At 48.6% G+C, this 16,295-nt stretch overlaps 1 protein-coding gene across 8 annotated transcripts in view; it reads left to right on the top strand.

Moving 5' to 3' along the window:
* LOC121874218 (probable phospholipid-transporting ATPase IA) overlaps nucleotides 1–16,295 on the top strand; it is a 124,792-nt gene that overhangs the window by 39,304 nt on the left and 69,193 nt on the right. The window contains exon 2 of one of the 8 annotated variants that reach the window (XM_042378262.1): nucleotides 1,954–2,077. The exons of 2 other annotated variants lie outside the window; for them this stretch is intronic. In XM_042378262.1, coding sequence (XP_042234196.1) covers nucleotides 2,032–2,077 — 46 coding nt within the window. In that variant the 5' untranslated portion in view covers nucleotides 1,954–2,031. Of the gene's footprint in view, nucleotides 1–1,953; nucleotides 2,078–9,722; nucleotides 9,840–9,937; nucleotides 10,077–10,178; nucleotides 10,283–16,295 lie in introns of those variants that run through there. 5 more of the 8 variants (XM_042378256.1, XM_042378259.1, XM_042378260.1 and 2 more) reach the window with 5 other exon arrangements.

The raw sequence follows: 16,295 nt of genomic DNA, 5'->3' as shown, positions 1-16,295 counted from the left end.
AGAATAGGTGTCTGGTCCAAGTCATGATAAACAGTGGATAAAAGTCACGGTGGGATTGACTCGTTGGCGCTCGAATCCTGCCCTATCCCGAGAGACAGAGGCGTAGAGAAGATGGACTGGAGTAAGTGTATCGTGAGTAAGATCATATAAAAACATTTTTAATTCCAACTGTCACTTTTATATAGCATAGCGCAATGACTTTATACAGTAGCTGTATAGTTTCAATTATTTTTTTTTTTCGTTAAGTATTTGAGTTTTGAATATGTATAGTATACGGTATTAGTGAAAAACGGTAATAATGTTTAGTACTGCGGAGTTATAGTTTAGTTACGGGAAAATAAACAGTTACGTTATTGGGTCCAGATTATTGAAGATTCACACGGTAAGTACCTGTGCCCGGGTGGGCTAATTCCCATTGAAACAAAAGAAGTATTTCCTCGCAAATAAAGATGGAGGAATGCACAATGGCTGGTTGATTTATGCTAGTGTATTTAGTATCAGTAATTTTTAAGTTATTGTATATTGTCATTTATGTGTTTTAAGCTTAAATCAGTCAGTTACTGTAGGTGAATACTGATATGTTGAGTATGATGAAATTTGTCGCACAAACCTTGGTGACTGGACCATGTGATGTGACAAGCAGTGACTCGGGGTGAAACGTGACATTCTTGCCTATAATCTGCGGCAGTCACCAACTTATACGTTAATGCAGTGGAAAAACGATTCATATTAGATTTTAATACAAGTAATGGAGGCTGCATTTCTGGTAAGCAATTTCGAAGGTATTTAATAGGTGTTCCAGAATACTTGATTAGTACTGTATAAAGTTTGAGGAATTTTGTCCACAACTTTACATAGAGGTAAGTATACAATGTAGTGGATATTAAAGGGCAGTAGAGATGGGCTTTATTGTACTGTGTTGAGGTCTCTGCCAGCCAAGCTAACTTAACCTGTGTAACATCTCTCTCTCTCGTCTTTTATCTGTTAATATCTGATTGTGATTGGGTGTGGATAATATAGATTTTGTTCCTAATTTTAGATATGGTGGGGGATGCTTATTAAGGTGTATTTGTTATCTAAGGTATATAACGATTAACACGCTTATACTTATATTATACAGTTTACACACACTTAATACATACATACATACATACATAGGGATGGAGTTGTGTGATTATGTTGGTAAATGTTAATGGTAATGTATTTGTCGTTCCCAGAGGCTACTTTATGCTGGACTCTGTCACCACCACACACGACTACCACCATCACCATTAATACTAGCTAGCACCACCATTACTATCACAGCTTCCACCACCATTGTTACTGCCTCCTCTATCATCACTCTTACCATAACAACCACCACCATTACAGTACTACCATCTTCACGACTATAACCCTCATCATAATTATAACAATCACTACCACCACCCCCCCTTTTTACTACTATCAATATCACCAACACCATCACCACCACTATCACCAACACCACCACTATTTCTATCACCACCACCACACTATCATCAGCACTTACAACAACCACCATCAGCAACCACTACCCAAACTAGCCCAATGTAACCTAACCAAGCCTAACCTAACCTAACCTAATTGTATATAATGTAGTGCTATGTTAGTGTATGTGCTATAGTTACTGTAGTCAATATAGTGTTAATAATACTGTTTTGTGTTGGTGATTGTGGTGGTGAATGTACTGTGATGGTGACTGTAGAGTGTGGTGGTGACTGTAGACTGTGGTGGTGACTGTAGAGTGTGGTGGTGACTGTAGACTGTGGTGGTGACTGTGATGAATGTTTAGTTTGGTGATGACTTTATATGTATAGTTAGCAGTGATGTGTGTGTGTGTGTGAGGCCCAAACTAACACATCATTGTAGCAGCAGCAGCAGCAGGTGTCTCCCGCCGCTACAACTCACCTTAAGCTTCTGCTCCTCCACCAGGCATGACGGCTGCATGACAGGAACTATGCCAGGTTGCATGTTGGCTGTCCTCTACTGCTTCTGCCGCCTGTTGTAGTGATGGCGCACAGGTATCAGGCCATACCTCTGGTGCCCCTAGACCAAGGTATGGTGTTGTGGTGTGTTGTGACACAAGTACTGTACTAGGCCATACCTATAGTGCCCCTAGACCAAAGTATGGTGTTGTGGTGTGATGGTGACACAGGAACTGTACTAGGCCATACCTATAGTGCCCCTTGACCAAGGTGTGGTGTTGTGATGTGTTAAAATGATCTCACAACACCCGCCCTTCTTAATTGTGATGGTCGGTCTTGTTTGGTGCTGCTGCTGAGCTCTTAAGAGGACTTGGAGTGGTGGTCGCCATACCTGGTGCTGTACCCAGTTTATTTCTGTAGTTATATTTGGTAGCGATGTAGCGTGATAAATAATCTGGCCTCACACATACAGGTATAGGCTGTTGCTAAAGGCCTGAGGTATTTCTAAGGTCATTTCTTAATACTGTGGCTGGATATTGACGTAAGAGCTGCATCCGTAAAGGTAATAGCGAGTCCTTATTACACAATGTTATGAGGTTTGTTGACGTGTGTGTGTGAGCTGCGTGTTGTCTCACTCACAGTCGTCCCTCTGAGTCAAGGAATGAACCGCTTAGCCATGTTAAGTCTCTCTGGGGGGTACAGTCTACAAGTATCCCCCGTCTGTTACTGGTGATGAATCTACTTGTCACTCTTATCTAAGGCGGCATCAAACCATCCACTGTGGTTTGTGTGGAGGTAATCGACCCAGAATCCGACCTTAAAGAATGATTCAATTTTATCTTGAACTTTGGGGGTTTAACAAGTTCATCTCCTGTAAGTTTGGGAGATAGAGAAGGTCAGGGTTTTTAAAGGTGTTCATCGGTGGCTCTTGGTGTTGACGGTAAGACATTGTTGGTTATTAGACAAAGAAAATGGTGTGTTGTGGTGATGTCTGGTACACCTAGTGAAGTAAGGTATGGTGTGGTGTATAGTGGTATAGTGATTATAATACCTCGAGAACAGTGTTATGGTGACAAAAACTCTCTCTCTCGTTTGGTAGTTATTTTGTGTTTGTTTTTTGTTCTTCAGTGTTTGCATGATTTTTTTTGTGAGTGTTTGTTGTTTTATCGTGTTAAAAGGTTTTTGTTGTGTGTGTGTGTGGTGTTTGTTTACGTGTGTGTTCGTTTGGCTGTGATTTACTTGTTTGTTTGTGGTGGTATGTTTGTTTATGTTTTCGGCATGTTTGTTTGTTTTTATTGTGTGGATTGCTGCTGTTGTTTGCATGTAAAGATGTTTTGATGTGCTTGTTTGGTTTGTTTACTGTATGTTCTCAGTTTCTATTTTGTTTATGTGTGCTGTTGTGTGTGTGTGTGTGTGTGTGTGTCTTGGTACGTTTGTTTTATGTGTTTTTTGTTTGTCTTGTCTCTGTTTGCTTGTTGTATTTCCTTGCATGTTGTTGCTTACAGGTGTTAAGATCCTGGATGGGGTTGTGGAGGTGGGAGGGAGGGAGGTGGAGGGTGGGAGTGGACCTGGGGATGGGGTGTGAGGGGTGGAGGGAGGGAGGATGGGGTTGTGGAGGGGGGAGGGAGGAGTGACCTGGGGTTGTGGGAGGGGGGGAGGGAGGGAGGACCTGGGGGTGTGGAGGGTGGAGGGAGGGGAGGATCTGGGGTGTGAGGAGGAGGGAGGGGAGGACCTGGGGGGAGGGGGGGAGGAGGGGAGGATTGTGAGGGGAGGAGGGAGGAGGGGAGGGAGGACTGGTAGGGTGGAGGGAGGGAGTGACCTGGGGGTTGTGGGAGGAAGGGAGGAGGGAGGACCTGGGTGGGGAGGGTGGAGGGAGGGAGGATCTGGGGTTGTGGAGGGAGGAGGAGGAGGACCTGGGGTTGTGAGGGGTGGGAGGGAGGGAGGATCCCTGGGGGCAGAGAGGGAGGACCTTGTGAGGGGGAGGGAGGGAGTGACCTGGGGCTGTGAGGTGGGTGGAGGGGGAGGACCTGGGGTTGTGAGGGAGGAGGAGGGAGTGATCTGGGTTGTGGGAGGGTGGAGGAGGGAGGACCTGACCTGGGGGTTGGGGAGGGAGGAGGAGGGAGGACCTGGGGTTAGGGGAGGAGGAGGGAGGGGGGTGTGAGGGGGGGGAGGGTGAGGGAGTGACCTGGGGTTGTGAGGGGTGGAGGAGGGAGGGATCTGGGGTTGTGAGGGGAGGGAGGAGGAGGGGTGTGAGGAGGAGGGAGGGAGGACCTGGGGTTGTGAGGGGTGGGAGGAGGGAGGACCTGAAGGAGGGTGGAGGGAGGGAGGACCTGGGGGTTGGGGGAGAGGAGGGAGTGGGGTTGTGGGAGGGGGGAGGGAGGAGGACCTGGGGTTGTGGAGGGTGGAGGGAGGGAGACTGGGGCTGTGAGGGAGGAGGGAGGGAGTGGACCTGGGGCCTGGGGGGAGGGAGGGAGGATCTGTGAGGGAGGGGAGGAGGGGGAGGGAGGGTGAGGGGTGGGGAGGGAGGGAGGACCTGGGGTTGGAGGAGGAGGAGGGAGTGACCTGGGGTTGTGAGGGGTGGAGGGAGGGAGGATCTGGGTTGTGAGGGAGAGGAGGAGGGAGGGAGGACCTGGGGTTGTGGAGGGTGAGGAGGAGGGAGGGGTGTGGGGGTTGTTGGGAGGGGAGGGGAGAGGACTGACCTGGGGAGGAGGGGAGGAGGGAGTACCTGGGGTTGGAGGGTGGAGGGAGGAGGACCTGGGGTTGGAGAGGAGGAGGAGGGGAGGAGTGAGGAGGGAGGAGGACCTGGGGTTGGGAGGAGGAGGGAGGAGGGAAGGACCTGGGGGTTGGGAGGAGGAGGAGGGAGTGACCTGGGGTTGTAGGGGAGGAGGTGGGAGGAGGAGGAGGTGACCTGGGGTGGGGTGGAGGAGGAGGAGGGAAGGGGAGGTGACCTGGGGGTTGGAGGGAGGAGGAGGGAGTGACCTGGGGTTGTGAGGGGAGGGGAGGAGGACCTGTAGGGTGGAGGAGGGAGGTGTTGTGAGGGAGGAGGAGGGAGTGACCTGGGGGGGGGAGGAGGAGGGAGAGGGAGGAGGAGGAGGACCTGGGGGTTGTGAGGAGAGGAGACCTGGGGCAGAGGGAGAGGAGGGAGGACTGGGGTTGTGAGGGGAGGGAGGAGGGAGGACCTGGGGCTACAGAGGGAGGAGGGAGGGAGTGACCTGGGGTTGTGGGAGGGAGGAGGGAGGGAGACTCTGGTTGTGAGGGAGGAGGGAGGGTGACCTGGGGTCAGGGAGGAGGAGGAGGAGTGACTTGGGGTTGTGGGAGGGGAGGGAGGAGACCTGGGGTTGTGAGGGTGGAGGGAGGGAGACCTGGGGTTGGGGAGGAGGGAGTGACCTGGGGTTGGGAGGGGAGGGAGGAGGGGGTTGAGGGAGGAGGGGGGTTGTGAGGGAGGAGGGAGGGAGTGACCTGGGGTTGTGAGGGAGGAGGGAGGGAGTGACCTGGGGTTATGAGAATGTTTTAAATGAACTATATAAATAATAATGTTTATATAAATCACCATGTTGTAATTAATTATGTATATATAACCATTAGTGTGTATAGATTCACTGGTTGTACAAACACAACTTACAATACTTAATAGATTCCTACTTTATTATTTACTTTATTGTAATGTTTTGTTTTTGTGCCATTTCAGGTGAGTTTGGATCTGGACTTGCGTAATTAAAGTTGACCTGTGATGGTTGTGTGGTCAGGTAGTACAGTATGTAATGTGTGTGTCGGTCTGTGGTCAAGGAATTGGTCATTAGAGGTAAGTGAGTATATTTTGTTTGTAGTGTGTGTGTTCCTGCCCGCAGCTCACACGTACAGACCAGCCCGACAGCCATCCCCGGGGCTATGGCGACTCACTTCACTTATCATATTCACCCAAAGTTATAAAACAAGGAGCAGCTTTTGGGGTCCCGAGTGAATGTAGACTTTTATTGTTAGGGGAATTTTGTTTCGTAATATTAGATTTGTTAGGTTAGGTTAGGTTACTTTGGTTTTGGTTCGGTTAGGTTACGTTGGGTTTGGTTGGGTATGCATGGATAGGGTTTAGTTTGGTTAGCTTGAGGTTGGATTTGGTTGAGGTTGGGTTTGGTTGAGGTTGGGTTTGGTTGGCTTATTTAAACAAAGTCACGGTACTGTATTTAAGTTGCCATATACAGTACAGTATTACCAAGACCAAGTGAGTGAGCCTTGGGGTACAGCAGGAGAGAACACTGTAGTGTGCTGTAATAATTAACGGAAGTTACATCCTGTCACTGAAAAGTTATAGCACAGTGACTGAGGTACATTCACTCAGCACTGGACAAAATATAGATAAATTTCACTCAGCACCGGACAAAATTAATCCAGAATCCATTCAGCATTGGACAAAATATAAAGTTAACTTAGCACTGGACAAAATTAAGATACAATTCACTCAATACCGGACAAAATTAAAGTACTTCTAGAATATATTATCACCCCTGTAGTCCCGTGCTAAAGGAAAATACAATATCTAGTTAAGGTCGAGTCTTACGATAATTATAACGATACCTCTGTTGTCCGTAAGATCGTCTCATTGTTTTGGGTCTCACTTATGGGGAATGGCTTGTCGTAGGAATTACGTTTATGTAGTGTGTCTCAGAAAATTGTCCCTGCCTCCCACCCCCACCCTCTCTCCCTCCCTCCAACTCAGTGTCTCAGAGAGGGGGCAGGGAGGTAGGTAGAGAGACTTTCTGAGACACCCTGTATATTCGGGAGTAACTGTAATGTAACGCGTACAATATACGTGTTACTCTATAATATAGAGTAACACGTATAATATAGTCTATATTATAGAGTACACCAAAGAAAGGTTATGTTACTGGCTGTTTAAAAGTTTCCTAAAGTGGTGTGTGTGTGTGTGTGTGTGTGTGTGTGTGTGTGTGTGTGTGTGTCATCAGGGTAAGATTGGCTTGTGTTTTCTCACCTGTACACTCTTGACACAGTACAGTACCTCCTCTCCTGTTCTTCTTCGTCTTCTTCCTCTTCTCTTCTTGTGTTCGTGTGAGGAGGAGTGGAGGATGGGGGCGGCATCAGACACCACCTTAACATTCTGTGTGTAAGTTGAAGCGTTGAAACATCACAAGCTCCCCACAGGAAAAAAATTACGTCGTTTAACTGTGTGTGTATGTGTGTTAAAGGTAGTGATGGAAGGGGAAGTGTTCAGAAGGTTCCTTTGTACAGGCTCGTGTGTAGACAGGAAGGCGTGGTGTGGCGTGTGTAGACAGGAAGGCGTGGTGTGGTGTGTGTAGACAGGAAGGCGTGGTGTGGTGTGTGTAGACAGGAAGGCGTGGTGTGGTGTGTAGACAGGAAGGCGGTGTGGCGTGTGTGTAGACAGGAAGGCGTGTGGTGTGGCGTGTGTAGACAGAAGGCGTGGCGTGGTGTGTGTAGACAGGAAGGCGTGGCGTGGTGTGTGTAGACAGGAAGGCGTGGTGTGGTGTGTGTAGACAGGAAGGCGTGGTGTGGTGTGTGTAGACAGGAAGGCGTGGTGTGGTGTGTGTGACAGGAAGGCGGTGTGTGTGCAGATTGCGCTGTGGTGTATGTGTGTAGACAGGAAGGCGTGTGTGGTGTGTGTAGACAGGAAGGCGTGGTGTGGTGTGTGTAGACAGGAAGGCGTGGTGTGGTCATCCCCTAAATATGTCTAGTGCCGCCAAGCCTGTCTGCAGGAGGAGGGTTGATTGATCATGATGGGACGACTTGATAATGACGGCTGGGGGGTGAAGGGGGCCCATAGGAGGAAGGGGAGGGGGAGGAAGGGACCCATAGGAGGAAGGGGAGGAAGGGAGGTAAGTGGGGGAAGACGAGGCGAGACCCATAGGAACAGGGGTGGGTAGGAGGAGAAGAGAGAGAGAGAGAGAGAGAGAGAGAGAGAGAGAGAGAGAGAGAGAGAGAGAGAGAGAGAGAGAGAGAGAGAGAGAGAGAGAGAGAGAGAGAGAGAGAGAGAGAGAGAGAGAGAGAGAGAGAGAGAGAGAGAGAGAGAGAGAGAGAGAGAGAGAGAGAGAGAGAGAGAGAGAGAGAGAGAGAGAGAGAGACTCTTTTCCTGAAGTTTTAAGATTCGAGTTGTGTTCTTGGAAGGACCTCCCATTGTCATGTGTATATGTATGTGTGTAGTTTATATGTAAGTGTGTATGTATATGTGTGTGTGTGTGTACATATATGTGTTTAGTTTATATGTAAGTGTGTATATGTGTGTGTGTGTGTAGGTGCAATGTGTGTAGTGTATATGTGTATGTGTATGTGTATGTATTCGATCGATTTTAGGAAAGGTTTAAGGAGAGGGCGAGGATAGCGTTATGTTTGCCTTTGGTTGTCTGTCTGGGGTGTCACGGGTCAGGCAGGGCGGCGTCAGAGGTGCTGAAGAGTGTAGACTGTAGAGGAAACGTCGCCATGAAGATTATCAGTGGCGTGTAGAGGAGTTTAGTGGCGTGTAGAGGTGTTTAGTGGCGTGTAGAGGAGTTTAGTGGCGTGTAGAGGAGTTTAGTGGCGTGTAGCGGTGTTTAGTGGTGTTTAGTGGCTTGTAGAGGAGTTTAGTGGCGTGGGTGTTGTGGAGAAGCCTCAGTGGCGTGTAGAGGAGTTTAGTGGCGTAAAGTGGTGTTTAGTGGTGCTTAGTGGCGTGTAGAGGAGTTTAGTGGCGTGAAGCGGTGTTTAGTGGTGTTTAGTGGCGTGTAGAGAGTTTAGTGGCGTGTAGCGGTGTTTAGTGTGGTGTGTAGAGGAGTTTAGGCGTGGGTAGCGGTGCTTAGTGGTGTTTTAGTGTGGCGTGTAGAGGTGTTTAGTGGCGTGTAGAGGAGTTTAGTGGCGTGTAGAGGAGTTTAGTGGCGTGTAGCGGTGTTTAGTGGTGTTTAGTGGCTTGTAGAGGAGTTTAGTGGCGTGGGTGTTGTGGAGAAGCCTCAACTCTCCCCCACAATACTTTACACGTTATCTTTGACCCTACGTTCATACTCTAAAATAATACAAGTTAAATTTCGCCTGCTCTCTCTCTCTCTCTCTCTCTCTCTCTCTCTCCCCTGAAGATTAGACACCCCAACTTATATCACCTGATGATTATGTGTTTAATTTTCAGGTGAAATACAGTAAACATCACCTATATGCATACATGCTGAATCAGTCTAAAGTTATATGACGATTTTAATGAACTGAACTCAGACTTGAACACGTGTGACTGTTGGAGCGACCGACTGACTGAGCTGTTCGTAAGAGTTGGGCAATGTTCAAGGTGGCGTGATCTTCCTTGTAGTGGTCGGGGAAAGATTCTGGATTTCCTAGGGTGTGCCAAGAGATGGGGGGGGGGGAGGTTAAGCAAGGTGGGAGGAGAGGTAGGGGGAGGGGGGCAGGGCGACAGATAGGGGGGTAGGGGTGACAGGACAGGGGGGTATAGGGTGACAGGATAGGGGGGTAGGGCGACAGGATGGGGGTGGGGGTCAGCCTTACGTGTTTATGTGGCGCCGGCGTCCGTATCTGCAGAATGCCTGGATTTAATAGTTGTGTGTGTGTGTGTGTGTGTGTTGGTGTGACCCACACAATCACCTTCGCCTCACCACACAATTTGCATCGCGACTCTTCCTGTATATTTGTTTGTCAATGAAGTTGGAGATAAGAGAGAAGGGAGGAATGGGGGAAGAGAGACATAGAGGGAGGTAGGGAGGGAGAGGATGTGTGGGAGTGAGGGAGGCTGGGAGGCTGGGAGGAGGAGGAGGAGGAGGAGGAGGAGGACAGTCAGAGCCGAGCCGGGTGACGGTAGTGAGGGCGTGGTGGACGCTTGCTTGTCTTCCATCGCCAGTAGTAGTATTCCTTCCCCTTCTCATACAGCTGGTGGCCGCCGTCGTTTAGTGCTGGGTGCGTGTGTGTGTGTCTGTGGGTGGGTCGTGTAGGTTACAGCAGCAGCACCAGCAGGAGAGCGTGTAGGATCAGGTTAACACGCTGGAGTCATGGCCCGGCACGACCCTCCTCCCTCCCTCCGCTCCTGCTGCACCGCCACCAAGATATGGATTGGTGGCCGCTCTTCTGCTGCTGCTGCTGCAACACTCAGCTGGCCACCGTCGATACCACCTGCTGCTTCTGTGCTCACCATATGTACGACACTATCCTGCCGCAATACAGTGTACTCGTGTGGTGACCGTGTGATTAATACTAGGAAAAGTGTGTGGTGATAATAGTGAGTGGTGTAAGAGGCGGAGGGAGGAAGCTACCAGAGTGTACCCAGCACTCGTAGCGGCACACAGTTTTAATGTTGTGCGGTGCTCCCTGAAACACTGCCGCCCTTACCCAGTGATAACCAAGTACTGTACTCGCTCGCTACATGGACGGATTAAACACTATTATTGACGACTCATACACACACAGCCTCCCTGGGAACACACACACGAGAGTAACAATCGTTTAAGAACAGAATATCACTTACGAACTGGTACAATACTTGGTTTTTGTGACCTGTGTGTGTGTTGGGGGGATGTGCCCCCTAAAAATCATTGTCAAGTCAACTCTGAAACTGTGATATGACCGCTTAAGATGTGTGTAGGTCAGGTCACGTGTTACAGAGGTCAGATGAAGGACAGGAAATGACCTCTGTAACCCGCACGGAATTTCCCCTTGTCTTACCACTCACCACACGTGATTTCTAATGAAGTGTGTCTGTGTGTGTTGCAGGGTAGTGTTGTGTGATGCAGTGTATTTTGTGTGGTGTAGTGTGCGTGTGGTACAGTGTAGTGTGTCATGCAGTGCAGTGTTTTCATGCAGTGTGTGTGTGTGGGTGTAGTGTGTGGTACAGTTTAGTGTTGGTGTGTGTGGTACAGCAGTGTGTTGTGTATGTGATACAGTGCAGTGTTGTGTGTGGTGCAGTACAGTATGGTGTGTGTGTGTGTGTGTGTGTGTGTGTGTGTGTGTGTGTGTGTGTGTGTGTGTGTGTGTGTGTGTGTGTGTGTGTGTGTGTGTGTGGTGCAGTGTAGATGTGGTATGTTGTGTATAGTGCAGTATGGTGTGTGTGTGTGTGGTGCAGTGTGGGTGTAGTATGTTGTGTATAGTGCAGTGGTGTTGTGTGTGTGGTGTGATATGTGGTGTAGTGTGGTGTGTAGTACAGTGTAGTGTGGTGTGTTATGCAGTGTAGTATTGTCTGATGAAGTGTAGTGTTGTGTGTGTGGTGCAGTGTAGTATGTTGTGTATAGTGCAATATGTGTGTGTGTGTGGTGCATGGTGCAGTGTTGTGTGTGATACAGTGCAGTGTTGTGGTGATGACTAGTGCAGTGTTGTGTGTGTGAGTAGTGTGGTGTGTAGTACAGTGTAGTGTGTTGTTGTATGTGTGTGTGAAGTGTGTGTGTGTGGTGCGGTGTTGGTGGTGTGTGTGATGCAGTGTTGGTGTATGCACAGTGTTGTGTGTGGTGCAGTGTGTTTTGTGCGTGTGTAGTGTTTTGTGGTGCAGTGTATTGTTTTGTGCGTGGTGTAGTGTTTTGTGTGTGTGGTGCAGTGTTGTGTGTGCAGTGTAGTGTTGTGTGGTAGTATGTTGTGTATTGTGCAGTGTAGTGTGTGTATTGTGTAGTGTTGTGTGTGTGGTGCAGTGTATAGTGGAGTATAGTGTTGTGTATAGTGTAGTAAATTGTGTACTGTGCAGTATAGTATTTTGTGTATAGTGTGGTATGTTGTGTATTGTGCCGTGTAGTGTTGTGTGTATGGTGAAGTGTAGGTGTATGTATATGGTGAACTTATTACCAGATTTTTAATGGCAAGCTCGATGTAAAAAAAATCTAAATGAGTTGTTGGGTGAGGTGTTGACGCTGATGTGTGCTGTCACCGATCACTGCCACATGGGGACAGAGGTTCATACAAAAAAAGAGATAATAAAGTAGATCATATTCATTATTGAGGACTCATCAGTGTGTAGTAGCAAATTCAGGATAGACTGCTAAAATGTCCTCGACCAGACCTGGTTCAGTGTAATACTGTATAGACTCGTAGTTACATGGGAGACAACAATCCAGGTGGCCTGAAGTCCTTGACAGTGTCACATTCAATAATATAGTGTTCAAGTGTATGCTTTAAAGGTTCATCACAAATTTTACATGCTGAGTGTTCCTGTATGGGTACAGCGCCACTAACTTGACATACTGTACAGTATGTGTGTATCCTAGCTATTCTGGCTGACCAAGACTACATTACATTGTCTGGTTCTGTCCTTGTGCTGGTGTATGTGGTGCACTGTGGGGTATTTGATGCACTGTGGTGTATAGTGTAGAGTAGTGGTGTGTGGCACAGTTTGTGTGTGTATGGCAATGTTGTGTGTGTGGCACAGTGTTGTGTGTGTATCACAGTGTTGTGTGTGTGTGTGTGTGTTGTGTGTGTATGCAGTGTTGTGTGTTGTGCCACGGTGTTGTGTGTGTATGGCAGTGTTGTGTGTGTGGCACAGTGTTGTGTGTGTGCAGTGTGTGTGTGTATGGCAGTGTTGTGTTTGTGGCACAGTGTTGTGTGTGTATCAGTGTGTGTGTGTGTGCTGGTGTTGTGTGTGTGTACAGTGTTGTTGTGTGTGTATGGCAGTGTTGTGTGTGTGATGGCAGTGTTGTGTGTGTGTGTGGCAGTGTTGTGTGTGTGGTGTTGTGTGTGTATAGCAGGTGTTGTGTGTGTAGCACATGTTGTGTGTGTATGGCAGTGTTGTGTGTTTGTGGCACATGTTGTGTGTGTATGGCAGTGTTGTGTGTGTGTGGCAGTGTTGTGTGTGTGGCACAGTGTTGTGTGTGTGTGATGGCAGTGTTGTGTGTGTGATGCAGTGTGTGTGTGTGTGGCACAGTGTTGTGTGTGTATGGCAGTGTTGTGTGTTTGTGGGCAAGTGTTGTGTGTGTATGGCAGTGTTGTGTGTGTGGACAGTGTTGTGTGTGTGGCACAGTGTTGTGTGTGTATAGCAGTGTTGTGTGTGTGTGATGTGTTGTGTGTGTATGGCAGTGTTGTGTGTGTGGCACAGTGGTGTTTGTGGAGGGCAGTGTTGTGTGTGTATGGCAGTGTGTGTTGTGTGTGTATAGGTGTTGTTGTGTTGAGGGGCAGTGTTGTGTGTGTATGGCAGTGTTGTGTGTGTATGGCAGTGTTGTGTGTGTGGTGTTGTGTGTGGGGCAGGTGTTGTTGTGTGTGTATGTGGGAAGTGTTGTGTGTGTGTGCTCAGTGTTGTGTGTGTATGGCAGTGTTGTGTGTGTGCTGGTGTTGTGTGTGTGTCAGCTGTTGTGTTGTATGGCAGTGTTGTGTGTGTCACAGTGTTGTGTGTATGGTAGTTGTGTTTGTGGCACAGTGTTGTGTGTGTATGGCAGTGTTGTGTGTGTGGCACAGTGTTGTGTGTGTATGGCAGTGTTGTGTGTGTGGCAGTGTGTTGTGTGTGTATGGCAGTGTGTTGTGTGTGTGTGTACAGTGTTGTGTGTGTTGGCAGTGTTGTGTGTGTTGGCAGGAGTGTTGTGTGTGTAGCACAGTGTTGTGTGTGTGTGGCAGTGTTGTGTGTATGGCAGTGTGTGTGTGTATGGCAGTGTTGTGTTTGTGGCTGGTGTTGTGTGTGTATGGCAGTGTTGTGTGTGGCACATGTTGTGTGTGTGTATGGCAGTGTTGTGTGTGTATGGCAGTGTTGTGTGTGTGGCACAGTGTTGTGTGTGTATGGCAGTGTTGTTGTTGCACAGTGTTGTGTGTGTATGGCAGTGTTGTGTGTGTGGCGGTGTTGTGTGTGTGGATAGCAGTGTTGTGTGTGTGGCACAGTGTTGTGTGTGTGGCACAGTGTTGTGTGGTGTGGTGTTGTGTGTGTGTGGCACAGTGTTGTGTGTGTGGGGCAGTGTTGTGTGTGTGGCTGGTGTTTGTGTGTGTGCACTGTTGTGTTTGTGCACAGTGTTGTGTGTATCACAGTGTTGTGTGTGTGTGGGGTGTGTTGGTGTAGTGTGGTGTGTGTGTGGGGCAGTGATGTGTGTGTGGCACAGTGTTGTGTGTGTGCGAGTGTTGTGTGTGGCGCAGTGTTGTGTGTGTGTATGGGTGTTGTGTGTGTGTGGCACAGTGTTGTGTGTGTATGGGCAGTGTTGTGTGTGGCACAGTGTTGTGTGTGTATGGCAGTGTGTGTGTGTGTGGTCAGTGTTGTGTGTTAGTGTGTGTGACAGTGTTGTGTGTTGCAGTGTTGTGTTTGTGGCGATGTTGTGTGTGTATAGAGTGTTGTGTGTGTGGGCACAGTGTTGTGTGTGTGTGGCAGTGTTGTGTGTGTGGCACAGGTGTTGTGTGTATGGCAGTGTTGTGTGTGTACAGTGTTGTGATGTGTATGGCAGTGTTGTGTGTGTGGCACAGTGTTGTGTGTGTGTGGCAGTGTTGTGTGTGGCAGTGTGTTGTTGTGTGTATATGTGTTGTGTTTGTGACGAGTGTTGTGTGTATAGCAGTGTTGTGTGTGTATGCAGTGTTGTTTGTGTGCAGTGTTGTGTGTGTGGTATGGCAGTGTTGTGTGTGTGGCACAGTGTTGTGTGTGTATATAGCAGTGTTGTGTGTGTGGCACAGTGTTGTGTGTGTGTATAATGGTGTTGTGTGTGCTTGATGTTGTGTGTGTGTGCGAGTGTTGTGTGTTTGTGGCACAGTGTTGTGTGTGTGGCAGTGTTGTGTGTGTGTGGTGTTGTGTTGTTTGTGGCACAGTGTTGTTGTGTGTGTGGCTAGTGTTGTTGTGTGTGTGGCACAGTGTTGTTTTGTGTGTGTGTTGTGTTTGTGGCACAGTGTTGTGTGTGTGTATGGCAGTGTTGTGTGTGTGGCACAGTGTTGTGTGTGTATGGCCAGTGTGTGTGTGTGGCACAGTGTTGTGTGTGTGTGACAGTGTTGTGTGTGTGGCACAGTGTTGTGTGTGTGGCAGGTGTTGTGTGTGTGGCTGGTCAGTGTTGTGTGTGTGTGTGGCAGTGTTGTGTGTGTGTGGCACAGTGTTGTGTGTGTGTGTGTTGTGTGTGCACAGTGTTGTGTGTGGCAGTGTTGTGTGTGTGGCACAGTGTTGTGTGTGTGGGCAGTGTTGTTGTGTGTGTGTGTGGCACAGTGTTGTGTGTGTGTGGGGCAGTGTTGTGTGTGTGGCACAGTGTTGTGTGTGTGGCACAGTGTTGTGTGTGTGTGGGCACAGTGTTGTGTGTGTGTGATGGCAGTGTTGTGTGTGTGCTACAGTGTTGTGTGTATGTGCAGTGCTGTGTGTGTGTGTGTGTGGCATGTTGTGTGTGTGGCACAGTGTTGTGTGTGTGTACAGTGTTGTGTGTGTGTGACAGTGTTGTGTGTGTATGGCAGTGTTGTGTGTGGCACAGTGTTGTTGTGTAGCAGTGTTGTGTGTGTGTACAGTGTTGTGTGTGTATAGCAGTGTTGTGTGTGTGGCACAGTGTTGTGTGTGTATGGCAGTGTTGTGTGTGTGTGGCGGTTGTGTGTGTGTGTGTATGGCAGTGTTGTGTGTGTGTAGTGTTGTGTGTGGCACAGTGTTGTGTGTATGGCAGTGTTGTGTGTGTGTGCTGGTGTTGTGTGTGTATGGCAGTGTTGTGTGTGTGGCACAGTGTTGTGTGTGTGTGTGTGTGTGTGTGTGGCACAGTGTTGTGTGTTGTATGGCAGTGTGTGTGTGTTTGTGTGTGTATGCAGTGTTGTGTGTGTGGCACAGTGTTGTGTGTGTGAAGCAGTGTTGTGTGTGTGGCACAGTGTTGTGTGTGTATGGCAGTGTTGTGTGTGGCACAGTGTTGTGTGTGTTGTGTGTGTGTGTTGTGTGTGTATGGCAGGAGGTGTTGTGTGTGGCACAGTGTTGTGTGTGCAGTGTTGTGTGTGTGGCACAGTGTTGTGTGTGTATGGCAGTGTTGTGTGTGGTGTCTGTGTTGTGTGTTGTGGCACAGTGTTGTGTGTGTGCGTGTTGTGTGTGGCACAGTGTTGTGTGTGTGATGGCAGTGTTGTTGTGTGTACAGTGTTGTGTGTGTGGCAGTGTTGTGTGTGTGTGGCACAGTGTTGTGTGTGTATGTGTGATGTTGTGTGTGTGGCACAGTGTTGTGTGTGTGTGTGGCACAGTGTTGTGTGTGTATGGCAGTGTTGTGTTGTGTGTGTGGCACAGTGTTGTGTGTGTGTATGGGTGTTGGTGTGTGCTTGGTGTGTTGTGTGTGTTATGGCAGTGTTGTGTTTGTGGCACAGTGTTGTGTGTGTATGTGATGTTGTGTGTGTGTGCACAGTGTTGTGTGTGTATATTGTGTGTGTGTGTGCTTGGTGTTGTGTGTGTATGTGTTGTGTGTGGCACAGTGTTGTGTGTGTGTAGCAGTGTTGTTATTATGTGTGGCAGTGTTGTGTGTGTGCAGTGTGTTGTGTGTG

The sequence above is a fragment of the Homarus americanus genome, unplaced genomic scaffold (assembly GCF_018991925.1).
Source record: "Homarus americanus isolate GMGI-L3 unplaced genomic scaffold, GMGI_Hamer_2.0 scaffold49667, whole genome shotgun sequence".
Lineage (NCBI taxonomy): Eukaryota > Metazoa > Arthropoda > Malacostraca > Decapoda > Nephropidae > Homarus > Homarus americanus.
Note: the sequence above shows the minus strand (reverse complement) of the source record. Positions and strands in the feature narration are given on the sequence as shown.